This window comes from Panthera leo, chromosome C2, assembly GCF_018350215.1.
Source record: "Panthera leo isolate Ple1 chromosome C2, P.leo_Ple1_pat1.1, whole genome shotgun sequence".
NCBI classification, from domain to species: domain Eukaryota; kingdom Metazoa; phylum Chordata; class Mammalia; order Carnivora; family Felidae; genus Panthera; species Panthera leo.
Window position 1 is genome coordinate 57515478 of NC_056687.1, and position 17977 is coordinate 57533454.

The window sequence follows — 17977 nt, forward strand, 5'->3', positions numbered from 1 at the left end:
TCAGTCTTATGTATGGATTGATCTTAACCTTCAGCTGCCAAGAGCTATCAAATACATTGAGTTTTAAAGCTTTTTTTTCTTAAACAATTTTGGTTTTGGTGAATTACAAAGTGTGCAGTTTGTTCACTTAAAGAGTAAGCAATGTTTTGGGCCAATCATTGAGATAGAATTATAAAGCAGATATTACACTTTGCTGTAGAATCAAAAGACAAATGTCCCAATTCATTTAATTCCATCAACAGCTTTGTTGCTTCATCTATGGAATGTGAATAATATTTTCATATTTTTCCTCCTTACCTATAGTTGTGATGAGTAGAATATAATAATGTTTATGAATCATGAAGTTTTATATAAGTGGTAGTATTATATGCTTATTAATATTTTTATATTAGGAAATAAGTCTGTCTCTCAAAGAATATATTTCTTCTGTCTTCATAAATGCTGTGTGTGTGTGTGTGTGTGTGTGTGTGTGTGTGTGTGCGTGTATGCCTTTCTAATCTGGCACAGTTATAGCATAGATCTTCTTGGATTAGAGACATCTGAGTGTTAGTCTCAGCTCTGTCATGATTAAAGTAGTGGTATGATCAAGGACAAGTCACATCACCTCCATGAGCCTCAGTTTTCTCACCCAAATGGTTGATGGTTCCTTGGAGCTATGACTTTGCTGTGATTTTTCATGACATGAAAAGAAATAATTACTTTTAAAGGACTATAAAGTACCTTTTTAGTGCAACACCTATATCACTGGTTCTTTAATGTTCATAGTTATAATAATTTATAGTTCCAATAACTTTTATAGTTCTTTAATATTTCAAGAGTAACTAGCATTTGGTTAACTTTATTTTAGCTCCCAAGTTATCTCAGGCTTTTGTGTAATTTCAAAACATAATCTTTATTTGTTGTTTGAATTCTGTTCATTTAAAATGTTATTTCATGTCCACATTGAGAAGCTATTAGACCACAGAGAATTTGTAATTACTTTGGCTTCTATAGATTTCATTCTCTTTATTTTTTACTATAGGTAACATTTTTGTTTGATTTAATAATCATAATTACTGTAAATTAGTTATCTGTGAGCTTCAAAAGTATGAGAATAGATAAAAAAATTATTTCCTAAAATGCAGAGAGCTACAAGATATATTCTATTTGTATTGTGACAACAATGTTTAAATACATGAAAATACAGGTTTTTAAAAATGGGTTATTTTGGCAAAAATACATTCCCTAGGGATGTAATGGCACCTTGGTTTATTTCAGGTGACAAGATTTATAATGGTCTTTAGATTCAGAATCCTAATTTACATGATGAATATTCTAAGAGTGACCATGGCTTTTGAAAATTAGTTTTGATGGGGAACCTTGGTGGCTCAGTCAGTTAAGTGACCAACTTTTGATTTCGGCTGTGATTGTGATCTCACAGTTTGTGGGTTCGAGCCCCACGTTGGGCTCTGCACTGACCGTGTGGAGCCTGCCTGGGATTCTCTCTGCCCCTCCCTTTCTCTCTTTCTCTCTAAAATAAACCAACCAACAGACACACACTTAAAAAATTAGTTTTGAAAGTATTTCAAAAATGTAAAAGTGTTTTCATTATCATTTTAAGATATAATTTTTTAAATTTTATGACATTTTGCCTTCCATTGCACATGTTTGACTATGTTTAATACGATGGTAGGTGTAGTAATATAATAATATAGTGAGATGGAAAAACATGCAATACTTAAGTAAATTGGTCATGGATTAGGTCACTTGCTTAGTAATAATTTTCAAAAAATGCTTCCATTTGAGTTTGCTTCTTCAAACGAATCAATCAGATTAGTTTTAAACATTGGAACCTTTAAAACCTGGTTTTTTCCTCCCTGTATGATAAAATATAACAACTGAATTAAGCATATACACTAATATAAATATTAGTGTGAGGAAAATATCCTCAAAAATTAAGAGAACCTTGATAGCCTCCTCCCCTCCCTTGTTTTTTGTTTGTTTGTTTGTTTTGTTTTTGCTAAATGTTGCAATCACATGTTTTAACATTTTTAATGCAGGATCGACCTTCCACCCACACATAAACCACCTATGTATGAAGAACGATCTCCCCCTTTGCCTCAAAAAGACCTTCTATATCAGGTATGTGTTCCTGATTACACTTAAAATAAAATGAAATAAAAAACACTAAGCAATGTATATTATTTGATATTATTTAGTCATTATACGTTAAATGTAGCATAGTAATACATAATCATTTCTCTACAACATTTAAAGCATCAAATTTTGCCTACAAATTGGTAAGAAACGATGGTATAGCCAGTGTAGATAAGACAAATCAACACTTTATTAGGAGTACAGATTTTTACTAAAAGCTTATGCCCAAAGATTTATTGTTAATAGTTTATTGACATGCCTATTCATTGTAAAGTATGCATATTTACATAAAATAAAAGAAAAATCGAATGTCTTTGCTAGGATATGATGAAGAGCTTTTAATCCTTGGAGTATGTATTTCATTTTTGTTTCAGTATACTCAAAATCTAAATTTTAGCGTTCCTTTATTTAGCAACAAAAGGTTTACAATTCCAGTTTAAAGTTCTGGATATGAATATTGGTCCCCATATTACATTTATGATCATTTTAAATTTTCTTTTGGGATTAGTTTACAATAATTCATGTGAAAGTATCAATTAAATGCGTCTATCTCATATTCTCTACCTAGATTAATAGGCTGTCCTTGGGAAAGTTGAAATCATCGGGTATTTGAATATTTTTATTCTTACTGTTAGTTGTTCTAGTTTTGTTTATTTCCATCTGGCATCCAAGTAACCGATTGGGGCCCTGACCCTATATTGGGGTTTTATTCCCTGTGGAAACATTCTATAATATTTTTCCCCTAAAATATGTTTTTGTCTTCAGCTGGAATAAAGCAAATTGTTTGCCCACCAATTGATTTAATTTGGTGGAAAAATTCCAAGGGAATGTATCTGTTAAGATGTTCTCAGCTTTCCGTGCTCACTTCAGCACAGGTACTAAGATGTTCTTATCTTCTGTGTCTTAGTTGACCACATGTTCAGTCTACTGCCTGAGCATGGGGGCAGGGAGGAGCATTCCCTGGCATGTGCTGGCTCATTGCCAGTGGGCACCAGGTTTGTTGTCTCACACAAGTGTGGGGTCTTTGGGTGAAGACGTGCTATCTTCCCAGACCTCTTGTTTCCATGTAGAGTGTAAGCTCACATCTCTTTTGGCAAAGAAATGAACTTGACAAGTACTGTGAAATGTCAACAAAATATTTAGCTAGAGCTCTTGCTAACTGCTACAGAAAGGCAGCTGTCTTCTTCCCTTCACAAACCTAGTAATTAACCAGAAGATTTCCAGATTAAGTTTTGGGAATTTTTTAAGAACATGGTTAGTAATTTTCTAGGACAACGCTAACTACGCATGATTTAATTCTTGTCTGTAAAACCAGTTGATTATATAAGTTGTTATTATTTAATATCTTCAAATTAAATATTTACAAAAGCTTATAAATTGGAAAAAAATATTGGGTTTAGGTCATCATGGGTCCCGGGTTTTAGTTTAAAAAATATGACTTTTGTATCTGTAGTTGTTTCCCAATAAACACAAAAGGAAGATTTTTCTTGGATGATTTGAGTTGACAGTGCTAGAAACTATAGTTTTTAGTGTCCTTGGAATTAGGGAATGCTTCCTGGCTTTTTGAGGTAGAAGTTATGAAGCAGGTGATGAAATTACTCACTTGGTGATTAGAATAATTTGATTTGTAGTAAATTGCATACTCAAAAGCATAAACCTAGGTGGAAATGAAGTTATAGTGGAAAAGTAATGGGAAGTTTAGAAAGAAGATTGATGGGAAAGCACCTGCAATGAATGACAAACATTGGACTTTGGGAGTCGGAGACTATGTGGTAACATTGTGACTTTTTCCTCATCTGTGAAATTGAGCAGGTAAAAAATGTGACTGTTTGTTTCCGTCTTCTAGCTATAAAACTGATTCTACAAACTATTGCCGAGGGTGAACTGGTTGCTGTAATTTTGCTTGAGAGAGTTAGAACTTGAATTGGAGATGAAATAACTCCCAATTCTATAAAGCTTTTAAGAATAATTTAGGCTGGGGCACCTGAGTGGCTCAGTCATTAAGCATCTGACTCTTGATTTGGGCGTAGGTCATGATCTCACAGTCATGAGACTGAGCCCTGCATCAAGCTCTGAGCTAAGGTGGAACCTGCTTAAAAGATTCTCCCTCTCTCTCTGCCCTTACCCCACTCATGCGCATGCGCTCTCTCTCAAAACAAAACAAAAATCTTTAAAAAAAAATAATTTAGGCTAAACTCATTATCCATCAGATAACTTGTTATGATTCACGCATTATAATGTCTATGTGTTAATTTATGTGGCTGTTTGTGTTTTAATTAATGCTGTGATATCAAAATGTAAAATACACAGAGCTGTGTCCTGGTTACCAAGAAATCTGTAAGTGTGTAATTACTATCTGATCAGTTTCATACAGTGATAGCATGTTGCAATACTAAATGCCTTGCGAATGTTCCACTTCTCTGGGTGTCTTGTCTGCTTCAAGGTGATGAGGTAATTCCTGCTTGAAGTCATTAGCCCCCAGCCTTCCCAAACAGGCCTAGTGACCTAGTCACCTAGGCCAGGCTCCCAAATGCCTCCATGGCTTAAAGGAAGACAGTCTCATTTATTCTACCCATCAGTGTTCTACTCTTGGGAAACCACAGAAAGAGACACCTCCTTGGTACCCACATTTGTACACCTTGTGTTGCTTTTGTGGTAATAGTACCACCACTCATCCTGGGGAAGGTTTCCTTTCAATGTATGTTAGGAGAATGAGGCCTGGTATTGTGAAGAGGCAGTATCCTTGGGTGGGAACCATTACTGCAGAGAAGATGCATGGAGGCATGCATAAGTATGAGGGAAATAAAAAAGAATGTCTTGCCTGAGGCAAGGAGGAATTGAGAAATATCACCAGCTTGTCATGTATTAGGTAATAATCCTGCAGAAGTTGAGTCTTCATTTGGGAAAGAAATATTAATTAATGGCTTTAAAGTATATTTTACCTTTTCATTATGTTTTATGAACATTATACAGGTAATCCATAAGTATGTTCTTAGAACAACAAAAACAAATACTACAGAAATTTATAGTCAGCTGTGAAAGTTCTTTTTTATTACTCCATCACCAAGTATATAATTTCCTTCTCCAGCTATCACCATTGTTACGAATTTAAATATTCTCCCAGACTTTTTTCCATGAATTTATTTTCATGGGTGTATCATCCATATTTACATCTATAGCTAGGTTTGTTTTGCCTTTTTTTTTTTTTTAAACACAAATGTGATCATAGAATACATAGTGGTCTAGAAATTGCTTTCCCACTCTATTATAGACCAGTATTTTTCAGAGTGGCCAGTGTTGTTTATAGTTGTAGGGGGCTCCTTTATCTCATTCAGCTTCAAATCCAGCATGAAACACTGAACACTGATATAAAATTTCTTTGTATTAAAGAATTTTGGACAACACTTAGTGTTCTATGAATAATGCTGTATTTTAGCCTTGTTTTGGGAGAGTTGTATACTCTGATGTGAAAAAATATTTCCCAAACCAACTAAAATGATCAAGGGATCATTTTCAGGAAGAAATATGTAACTAATACAGTTTGATTTCTGACATGGAAAAAATCTGGATGTAAATGTAAATCTTTTAGAATGCTCTGTGGTTCAGCCTAAAATAACATTTATTCTTGGAAAGTTAGGTCTAGTAGATTGTGTGAAATAGATACTATTACTTGACTTTACTGAGGATCATAACAGGATTTCATTCAAGCAAGAATATTATAGGGAATGTGGCTCTTGAAGTTATTTTCATAATGCTGACATATTATTGAAAGCTTTTAATCTCTTGAAATATCATGAGATTTTTTTTTACCCCTTGATAGCCACATTGGCAGAACTAACCATCTGTCAGATTACTTTGGTGAATTTTTAATTTTAGCAACCTTGAAAATGTTTTATGAACAGTATTTCAGGTGTTGGAATACACAGATCAATTTTCATGATTTAAGAAATTTGTCTTATATACACATATAAATATGTGTGTAAGTGTCTTAATATTCTGTGTTATTAAATGGTATATATGCATAAGTACTTGTGTAACTGAATTTTAGGCTGAACTTAGCTGCCTTTATTGTGGAACACCATTTTGACTTAAAAGAATGGCTAACAAACCATGGTCATTTAGGCTTGAGTAATTTTGCAGATATTTTCTCACAAATCAATGAAGTGAACCTGTCGCTCAAGGCAAACAATTAACAGTATTTGTTGCCAATGAAGAATTTGAGGTTCCAAGTAAAAATTATAATTTTTATAAAACTTGTATCTGTAACCATGGGATTGATATTAGTGGGGAAATTAATGAATGTTGTTTTTTATACTGAATAATGAAAAGTACCAATGTTTGGAATATCTGTGTAACTTAGTGAACTAATAGTTTCCAAATGACCAATGTATGCTGTTATAATCATGCATGCATAAAATATCCAAAGTATAAGATAAACGTATGGATTTTCATATAGGAGAGTATGAAAAGTTTCAGATAGCAACTAGCAACTAACCTTAAGAAACTTCTAGTTGTTGAGTTTTGGTATAGTATCAAAGCAGAATTTTCTCAATTATCTGAAAGAAGTATTGAAGTGTCTCTCCCCTTTCTAGCAGTGTATCTGTGTGAGGCCATTTTTTCTTCATGCATTTCAACCAAACAACCTATTGCAACAGATTAAATGCTATAGCAGATATGAAAATCAAGCTTTCTTCTTTTGACTCAGATATGAAAAAGATTTGCAAAATGTAAAAAAGTATAATAAAATGCCACTCTTCTCGCTTATCTTTGTTCTGGAAAACATGGTTATTTGCTCACGTAAAAGATGCTATTTGTATCATATTATTATTCTGTTTAAATGAATTAAATATTTTTAAAAATTTCATAGTTTGGGGGACCCTTGGGTGACTCAGTCGGTTGAGCATCCAAATTTGGCTCAGGTCATGATCTCGCGGTTTGTGAGTTCAAGCCCCGCGTCGGTCGGGCTCTGTGTTGACAGCTCAGAGCCTGGAGCCTGTTTCAGATTCTGTCTCTCCCTCTCTCTCTGACCCTCCCCCGTTCAGTCTGTGTCTCTCTCTGTCTCAAAAATAAATAAATGTTAATAAAAAAAATTTTTTTTTAAATTTCATAGTTTGGGGCACCTGGGTGGCTCAGTGGGTTAAGCAGCCGACTTCAGCTCAGGTCATGATCTCACAGTTTGTGAGTTCGAGCTCCGTGTCAGGCTCTGTGCTGATAGCTCGGAGCCTGGAGCCTGCTTTGGACTCTGTGTCTCCCTCTCTTTCTGCCCCTCCCATGCATTCTTTGTCTCTCTCTCTCTTTCTCTCTCAAACATAAGTAAACATTAAAATGTTTTTTTTAATTTCATAGTTTTAATGTTTAAGATGATAAATATAGTTAGCTCTTACCCATGTAAATGAAAGTACTTTGGGTTCTCAAAATTTTAAAGTATAGAAGGATCCTGAGGCCCCAAATTTGAGAACCTCTACTGTAGACCTTAAGCGATGTAAAGGCAGGGATCATGTCTCCCTTGCTTAGTACTATAGTCCCAGTGCATAACACCTTGCTTGGCACGTTGTAGTTACTGAACAAAATCTTTTTGAATGAATAAATGGAAGAATCAAACACCTCTTTATATTCTTCTCAGTCTGTGATCATGTTTGTGTTACAAATTCTAGAATAACCCTATCCCAGAGACATAATTATGTTCCAGTATATTTAATGTCAGTATATCTAATATCAGTGTACCAGATATCAATATAGCATGTATGAAAAATAACAGGAACAAGAGACTCTATAGCAATATTCTAAAATATTAACAATGATTATGTATTAGACTTCTCCATGAATATTATGTCTTATGTTATATTTTTCTGTAGTTTCTAATTTTTCTGCAGTGCTTTTTCTCCCCTCTGTCAGTGACCTTTTAGCATAAAAAAATAGAGATCTGTTGAAACCTGAATTACTAATCTGGAATATTGTTAATCAGTCAAACCAGTTATGGTAATACTTCAGCAGAATTTACTGTCTTGGGAAATTAAGATTTTTTCCCCCAATAATTCACTATGATATATCACATTCTTTAGTAAATTTTTATAAATGCTCATGGCAGAGTGTTGGTAGGAAAGAGTGTTCCTATTTATTTTTTGAGTACATAATGCAAAAAAAAAAAAAAAATGTAAAAGGGTATTTTCTAAAGTCTCCCTCCCATTCCCATTCCTGTTTACCCTACACCTCCTACAGAAAATCACTTTTATACATTTCTTTTTTGACTTAATAAGGTTTGTTTAAGCATAGACAGGGAAACATACATGCACACATTTTTTTTTTTCTTGTATAAAAGGTAGCTGTATGTACTGTTAAATATTTTGCCATTCCTCCTAAGATATACTGAAGATCTTTTTTATTGGGATGCAGAGCATTCTCATTCTTTTTTATGTCTACAGAAGATTCTAATTTGCATATATTACAGTTTGTAGTGTCAAAATATTTTAATAAACCAATAATGCTGCAATGAATAGCTTTATATATATGATATTTTGTATCTACCCAAGTATAATCTTCAGTATAAATTTTTTAGAATTGGTCTTGCTGTATCAAATAGTAAATGTGTTTATACTTTTGATAGATAGTGTCAAATTATCCTCTATAAATATTATACTATTTTGTACTCCCAATCAGTAATGCTTGAAAGTGCCTGTTTCTCCACATCCTTACCAACAGCATATGTATTCCACTTGAGTATTGGTGATCTGATAGGTAAAAAAAATGTGTGTATATGTAAAATTATAATTTTGCACTCTCATTATTAGTGAGTTTTATCATCTTTTCAAGTGTCAAAAAAGCCATTTTTTTCCTGCAAACTCTCATTCTTTTGTGTGCTTATTGAACAAAATTAGGACCATTTAAACATTTTATAAGTAGATATGAAACTTTTTTCTTTTAATTCCAGGATGAGTAGTATATATACATTGCTTCTTGATATCTAAATTTGTGGTACAGAAAGTTTAGGAAGATGAATCTTATATTTCCATTGATTTATATTATAAAATGGGATAAAAATGAAAAGTTGTTCCGACTAGAGCAAATGTTATCAAACTGTGGTTTTAGAAACATGGTGGTCCTACTTGTTAGCAAGTTCTAGAGTTGGATATGTCCTCCAGGTATCTTAATTGCTACCAATCATGCCATATTTCATTTAAGGCTTTTTTGAACCTGTCCACCTACTACTACTGTATAGTTTTAGACATTTTCATTACTTCCTTTCAAAACTCATCTTTCTGATACATAACTGCCATTTTGCAATATTTTTTAATAAGCTGCTTTTGTTAATTATCATCGATGGTCTGATTTTCTCCCGGATCTCAATATTTTAACATATATTCAGATGCTACCAATAGCTATAGGCTTTGGAGTCAGGGAGAAGGAAGGGAGAAAGATGACAGAAGAATTAACATTTTTCATCCAAATTAGAGAAAACTATATGACGGAGTGGACTGCTTCAAGTAAATGAATACTGATTATTTCCTAGCATTGTTTTGCCCTTGAGTAGCAAAATGTTTACATCTTGCATATTGCCTCCAGTTAATAGATAGTGGCAGTTATTGAGACAAGTAGTCAAAGAATTGTAGGGCCGTGTTCTCGTCTGTGAAGGCACAAAGTTTTGTGAACAACAAAGCTCAGATGAAATAATGACATAAACTAATCATATTGAAATAATATATTCAAAGGAAATATAGGTGCAACATTTGAAGTATAAAGGATTGCTATTTTTACTAAAAACTCTTACTAATCACTCTTATAAATGAGAAAAAGATAAACCTACTTTTAAGATTTTATGGGGATTAATAAATTACCATATGCTGCATCCTTAGACCATAGAACCTTAGAACATGCCTGACACATAGTAAGTACTATGTGTTTGCTGTTATTAAAAAAGAAACTAATTCTTTTTTTTTTAATTTTTTTAAAGTTTATTTAATTTTGAGAGAGAGGGAGAGACAGAGCAGGAGTAGGGGAGGGGCAGAGAGAGAGAGGGAGACACAGAATCTGAAGCAGGCTCCAGGCTCTGAGCTGTCAGCACAGAGCCTAATGCAGGGCTCGAACTCATGAGCCACGAGATCATGACCTGAGCTGAAGTCGGCCACTTAATTGACTGAGCCACCCAGGCGCCCCCAAAGAAGGAAACTGTAATTCTTAATAAAAATATTAAAGAGATATTGCTTCTCAGCCTTTTGGCTAAGATCAAGTGTAAAAATATTAAAGAGATCAAGCAGTGAAATTATTTCAGAAGAAGAATAAAACTAATAGTACCTGATTCATGAAAATTCAGCATATTTTTCTTTTGGAAATTATTATACTTTTATTATAAATTTAGTAGACTTAAAGTGAAATTAAAAAGTATGGTGTCTATATGTTTTGATTCATAGTTCTATTTTATTTTTTCTCTGTCACTCATTTATCAAACCAGTATTTCTTGAGTACTTCTTATGTGCCAGTACTGGGAATACTAGTTAATAAGACAGATAAAACAATTATTACCTTTATGGAGCTTATATTTTAGTGACAAATAGACAAAGCCTATGATGACATATTTTTTCCCTTATTTATTTATTAAAAAAAACATTTTTTTAATGTTTATTTATTTTTGAGGTAGAGACAGACTGTGAGCAGGGGAGAGGCAGAGAAAGGGAGATGCAGAATCCTAAGCAAGTTCCAGGCTCTGAGCTGTCAGCACAGAGCCCCATGCAGGGCTCGAACTTACGAATCGCGAGATCATGACCTGAGCCGAAGTCAGAGGCTTAACTGACTGAGCCACCCAGGCACCCTTCTTTTTTCCCTTTTTTCAAAAGAACTTTATTAAAATTTATTAGCTTTATAATTGGCATAAAACAGACTGCATATATTTAAAGTGTGAGTTTGATACATTTTACATATAATACATAAACACGGTACACAAATATGCATACATATACACAGACTGGGAAAACATCACCACAATCAAGAAAATGGATTTATCCATCATTTTCAAAAGTTTCCTGATGCCCCTTTATAATCTTTCCCTCTCTTCATTCCCCTGTTGCCTTTCCACCTCCCCAAGGACCCAACCACTCATCTACTTTCTGTCTCTATGTATTAATTTACATGTTCTTGAATTTTATGTAATAGAATCATATGGTATGTTTGTATGTTTGGTGTCACTTCTTTCACTCCCCACAATGATTTTGATTTCTGGTTCCTTCATGTGTTGATCAGTAGTTTATTCCTTTTAAACAGGTATACCTTATAGGCATACTACATTTTATTTACATTTACCTATTGATGGGCATTTGCATTGTTTCCATTTTTTGACTATTATAAGCAATGCCTCTATGAATACTTACGTATAAGTCTTTGTGTAAATACACGTTCTCATTTCTCTTGAGTAAACATCTAGGTGTGGAACAGATGGGTCATATGGTAATTGTAGCTTAAAAAGTATAATTTAAGAAAATGCCAAATTGTCATCCTAAGTAGTTTTACCATTTGTGTTCCCACAAGCAGTGTATGAGTTCCTCCATACCCTCACCACCATATGTTATGATCAGACTTTAAAAATGTTAGATGTTCTAATAGGTGTGTGGTGTATTTCATTAGGATTTTAATTTGTATTTCCTCCCTAGTTATTCGTATGTGGAACTTTTTTTTTTTTTTTAATTGCTGATTTGTCATCCATTTAGCTTCTTTGGTGAAATCTCTCTTCAAATATTTGCTCATTTTTTTATTGGATCATTTTCTTATTGTTGAATTTTGAGAGTTCTTTCTATATTTTGTATTACGGACTGCATGTTTTTGTCCCCCTAAAATTCATATGTTGAAACCCTAACCCCCAGTGTGATGGTATTTGGAGGTGCGGCCTTGGGGAGGTTTTAGGTAATGAGAACCCTCATGATGGGGTTAGTGCCTCATAGGAGGAGATAAGAGGAGAGCTTATTTCTTTCTCTGCTCTCTGGTATGTGAGGATAAAAGACAGTCATCTGCAAACTAGGAAGAGAGCCTTCACCAAGAACTAAAATCTCACACAGCCTAGAACTGTGTGAAAGAAATGTTCTTTAAACCACTTAATAAACATGGTAAGTTGTTATAGCAGCCTGAGTGGCATAAGACAGTTTTACAAGTCTTTTGTCAGATATGTGATTTGGAAATATTTTCCACCATTCTCTCGCTTGGTATTCTCTTAACTGATTTTTGAAGATAAAAGTTCTTAATTTTGATCAAGTCAATATTTATGCAATGACAATGTGATACCATGCTTTCTCTCTGCAATGGGGTAGAGGAGGTAATACTTCCTTTTTTTTTTAGTTGTTAAGATAGTTAAAATATTTTTATGATACATTACTTTATTTTTCCTGTATAAACTTCATCATCAATTAGAAAATTTATTGAATTAATTTAAAGATAGTAGTTTTCCTTGGTCACTAGAGTTCCTTCAGTAGCTAGTATCTTCAGGATACATACATAGTATGAGCAATTCTCATCTCAGGAATGTGGAAACTAGGAAGACTTGGCTCCTCTAATAGTATTTCATGGCCCATAGCACCTAAGTAGCCATTATCTTTTTATATATTCTCTTCATCTCTGTATTAAACAGTAATTATCACAGATGCTTGATAAAAATTTTTAAATGGGGCATAAGTGGTCCATGAAAGAAAAATACTTTAGAGTCATGCTTGCTGTTAACTTATTTTTAGTAGAATCAAATGGGACCTAACAATATTATAATTAAGAAGGTTGTGATGCAGTTACTTTGACTTGCTGTAAATGGTAGAAATACTGTTTATTTTAGAATTACTATATACATGTAAACCGGCACTGATCTGGAAAACCTGGATTGAGGATTTCTAAGTGATAAAGATTCTGAGTTTAATTACATTTTGGCATTTTTAATGGCATCACTAGCTATCAGTGTATTAATTATGCGATTTTTCAGAAAGGACTTGAAAACTTCTGACCTTGATTCTCATTGCTGTCTGTTTCTGATTTGTAGCTGAACTGCCTGAGTTAGGACTGTATTTAAGAAAGGAAAACAAAACCAAAAAACTGAGGTATATAGTAGTACCCTCAGAGCTATTTCTAATACAGACTGAATTACTTTATGCAGTTTAAATGATCAGAAAGAACTGGCTTCATTCTAGTCACCAATATTCAATACCAAAAAAAAAAAAAAAAAAAAAGGAAAAAAAAGTAGATGGTTAAAATAAAAGAATTAAAATGTTGGCCTTTTAAGATATTCTGAGCAATCCAGGAGGGGAGAACATCTAATTCACACCTTTTCATAAAACTTTATAGTATAATTCCACTTGGTTCTTTCTATGTTATAAACATCTCATCTTCTTTCTTCCTTTTGAATCCTTAGCGCTGAGTTTTAAGAACTGATTCCTTATAAAAATTATATGCTCACTATCTGTGCTTAAATACGTGTATTTGTGGTTCTCCCATTATTTTACTTTCCTAATTATAAGCTCTTGAGAATTGAAAACCATGATTACTGTTGTCTTTGTAACCTTTCTTGAGATCTAATAAACTCTGTACAGGGGCTATTCAGTAATTGTTGAGTTGTGATAGTGAACTTGTTTATGAAATCAGTTTCCCAGGCTAGCTGAGGACAATTGCAGGAATCTGGGGGGAAACAGGGAAGATACCATAATCTATATACAGTGTCACCTCATCCTTTCGCCTGTAGAACACCTAGAAAATTTATTTTAAACAGCTTAAAAATTTTATAGCCAGTTCATCATTATTTTTGAGCAAAATATGTAACAAGGTACCAATCTGCAGTATCTTAGCATTTCCAAAAAAGTATCACTATTAATTCATAGTAATTAGAAATGAGCTTTAACTTTTTAATGTTACCACCAAAATATTTTTAAAGCACCTAATAAACCATGTTGAAGTCTGAAGCATTAACTCAGATGTAATGCTAAACTTTGGGGGGAAAAACTCTTAATGGCTCAATGCTACTTGGGAACTCAGGCAAAAAGTATTATCCTAACCATTAATTTACTTAATTTTTTTTCTTGGTTTATAAAGAATTAACTTTAGACTATTCGTACTTGAGATATAATCAGAACATGAAATCTTGAGTGGTTTATTTGAGACCTGTGTTAAATTCATACTGCCATCAGGGAACTATAAGTCTTAATTAGGGGTGACTCTTGATTGACTCATGAGTTAAGTAGAAGTAAAAGAACTGTTGAAGTTAAATGCAATAATCTGAGTACTGTGAAATTTCCTCCCAAAGTTTAGAGGACCTAATAGTTACCTTTATTTAAAAGCTCATGATTTCCTTTATTGGAAGTGATTCGTTTTTAAATATAGAAGTCAGGATAGAGACCTAAGTTATTTCAGTTTAGCTTAGTTTAGTTTTTTATTCACTCATTTTTTTTTTTCTTTAAAGAGAGCAAGAAAAAGCACTTCTAATAGGGAGCAGGGGAGAGGGGCAGAGGGAGAGAGAATCCCAAGCAGGCTCCATGCTCAGCATGGAGCACTATGTAGGGCTCATCCCATGACCCTGGGATCATGACCTGACCCAAAATCAAGAGGTGGTTGTTCAACCAGCTGAGCCTTCTAGGCACCCCAGAAGTGTGTTATTTAAATATTCAGAGCAAAGCAACTAAGTTATTTTCAGAGACTAGACTTTTTCATTACTTGTGAATTAAATTTTATATGGACATTATCAATCTAATTTTACTTTGAATTTGGCTACTTAGTCTTGATTTTAGTGCTGCCCAATTTTTTTTGAAGTACTTTTGATACGTTGCACATAAAAAATTGGCAAAAGCTCCATATGGACTTTGGAGAGAATAATGTAAATGCTATATTATTTAAGTTAAATGTTACCCCTATGCCTAAGCTTACAATGTTCATTCATTGATTCAGTGAATTATGGTAAGCACTACTGAGTGATTTTTTTTTCCTGTTTTTTAGACTCTTCCTTTAAAGTAGATTCAATTATGGGAGTCCTTGGTTAAATTAAGCTGACTTAAATGGAAAGTTGCTTTAGGCAGCTACCTTCATATTGTGATGTGTGCATTGCCAGTGAGGCCTCGATGCCTGCCACCTTCTTGACTTCCCAGCAGAGAATAATAATGGAGATTAATAATAGAGGCTAATTTACTAATATCTGTTACTACCCATTTGACATGAAAAAACTATGGGGAGACTCAGGCTATTGATTATTATCAAAACTATGTATTGGCATAGCAGTATATACCAGAATTTCCAGGATGATCTTGATTTCACACATATGTGCCCTAATGTCAGTATGTAAGTGCACCTGTTCCAATTTTGAGGCTGCCGTTGGTCTGAGAGATTTCCCTAGTACATGTGACAGCTCTGTTATTCCCGGCCTTTTCTCCAGTTCTTTAATAGCCTCCTTCTCCATTCCTGATCATTACAATTCAAAGTGCTTTCTTCCCATAATCAAAATGGCTCTTACATCTTAACCTCCTCTAAAAATTCTTCCTGAGCTAATAAGAATATTTAGTTTAGAATAAAATATACCAATGTGAACTACAGTAAAAGTACTTGTATTGTGATAGTCACTTTCCAAAGTATAATTGGAGACAGTAATCTTATTTGGAAAACTCTAAGAAATGGAGGGTAACCCAGGTTCTAATTTTGTGATTTGCTATGAATTACTTATTTAATATTTTTTTTATTCTGTTTCATAAAATGGTAGAGTAGTGTCATGCAGGGAGCAAGAATTCCTGTCCCCTCAAAGGTCCTTGTAGCTGGACTAAGAATCAAATTGACATGAGACAGATTAACAGGAGAAAATAAAATTTAATAGCATACATGTGAGGAGTCTACACAGACATGGAAATTCCAAAGATAGGCAAAATAAGGTATATATGTCATCTGAACTAAGGAGAGAAGGGGATAGGGATCTGTGACTTGAAAGGGAAGAAATGCAATTTACAGGAAGATGAGAAAGAGTTAATGTTTGGTAAACAAATATTTGCCCTGCCGTATAGATGGGTTAACCATACAACATGTATCTCTGGTAGTAACTCCTATTCTGGAAAAACTGTGCAATTTAGATTCTTTTATTATGTAGTTAAGGGAGGGGCAAAAGTTTCTCATGAGCTCACGGGGTCGTGATTGCCTTCAGCTCATAGTAACCCACATGCCAAAATGGCCCATCTCAGGACAGCCTCCTCTCCACCCCTACGCTAGAAAACAGCATAAGATATTTTTAGGAAAAACTAAAAATGAGTAATTGATCACTTCATTTAAAACCAGTTCATTTCATGACAGGTTTACTGAATATTTAACATAATTTTGATTGCTTTTGAATCTAGCCAGATATCTTAGATACAATTAGAAAGAAAATTTTCATTAAAATATAAATTTATGTTTGAAACCTCTTAAATTTGAAGAATGCATGTTTCGACAAACTAAATGTTTCTAAAGAGTTGATTGGTTAAAAAAAAAAGAACTTCTGGATAAAACACAGGCCATATATGTTTTTTTTTAAATACAACAAGCTAGAAATCAGAAACACTAACTTCAGTTCAACATGCTTATTGTTTTAGACGTCTTTAAAATGCCAAAAATTAAGAAATTTTAAAAAACCTGGTGGAAAAACATTCAGAAGAGTTTGGGTAGTCAAGATCACAGTTTATCCTTGATTGAGTTAACTTTAGTCATTTGACCTACAGCCACTAAATTACTCTATTTTCTTATATATGAGTATGGGAATCTTTCACCCAGTCTGTCTTGGCAACTTGTCAGATAACTTTCCATAGTTACAAGCTACCATAGTGCAAATTTCCTGTTCCCAGGCATTATAATAAACAGAATTACCACTTTCTTTCCCCAGAGACACGTTTTCACCACTGGTTTGGTTTAGTTTGGTTGTGGCATGATTCTAATTCTTTTTTGTTGATTCTTTGGCACATATTTTCGACCAAGATATCTGTTCCCTCAGTTTCATGTACAATAATCTTCCTTTGTTTGCTTTACTGATTTTGCATAATTAGAAATATGTGCAAGGCAAGCAATTAGCCTATTGTTGACTTCATATGTTTTGGTTTTTTTTTTTTTTTTTTTAATAAATTGTTTGCTGCTATTGGAGAATCTAATTCTAAGAAGAAATAAGCCCCAAAGTGGCATGTGTTTCACTGGGCACATGAAAAGTTTAATCTTCTATTTCAGGCTAAGCAGCATTTTATTATTGAGGAATTAATAAGACTCGTTGTTGTTGGGAAAGTGATGGGGAACTTATCTGGAGTGGCACTTTAGTTTGAATCATTGATGCCTTACAAATATTTTTTTTTAAATAATTAGTCCTATGAAAGTCATTTCCATATTTACAGACAACTCACTTTCCTTATCTTTGTGTGCTGATTACTAGCACATACATGTGTAGCACAGGATCGTACCTTATGATGAATTCTTTTAGGTCTACTTGTTGTTTTGAGACCCAGCTTGAGTTTGTTCAGGAGAGAAAATTTTTCTTACCTTCAAGATTCTTCTAGTTGAATTAAGAATTAAATTGACTTGAGACAGATTCACAGGAGAAAATCAAATTTAATTTTGTATGTACAGGGAATCCATACCGACATGAAATTACAAAGACAGTCAGCCAACATGAGGTGTATGGGTCATTCTCAACTAAGGAGAAGCAGGGAGGGGTTTGGAACTTAAGAGGGAAGGAAAGCAATTCATAGGAAGATGAAAAAGAGTTTGGTAAAATGTTTGGTAAACACATGTGTGTTGGGCCACTCAGAAACCATGAGACATAGAGGACTTGGATCAAACAGGCCTTGCTAGGTTCCTCCCTGTCTACCACACCTAGTTCCTATTCTAATGTAGGAATATA

The 17977-nt window shown here is 33.8% G+C and overlaps 1 protein-coding gene across 1 annotated transcript in view; it reads left to right on the forward strand.

Moving 5' to 3' along the window:
- NECTIN3 (nectin cell adhesion molecule 3) overlaps nucleotides 1-17977 on the forward strand; it is a 128649-nt gene that overhangs the window by 75054 nt on the left and 35618 nt on the right. The window contains exon 8 of the mRNA XM_042954935.1: nucleotides 2040-2121. Within this exon, the coding sequence (XP_042810869.1) occupies nucleotides 2040-2121 (82 nt within the window). The remainder of the gene's footprint in view (nucleotides 1-2039; nucleotides 2122-17977) is intronic.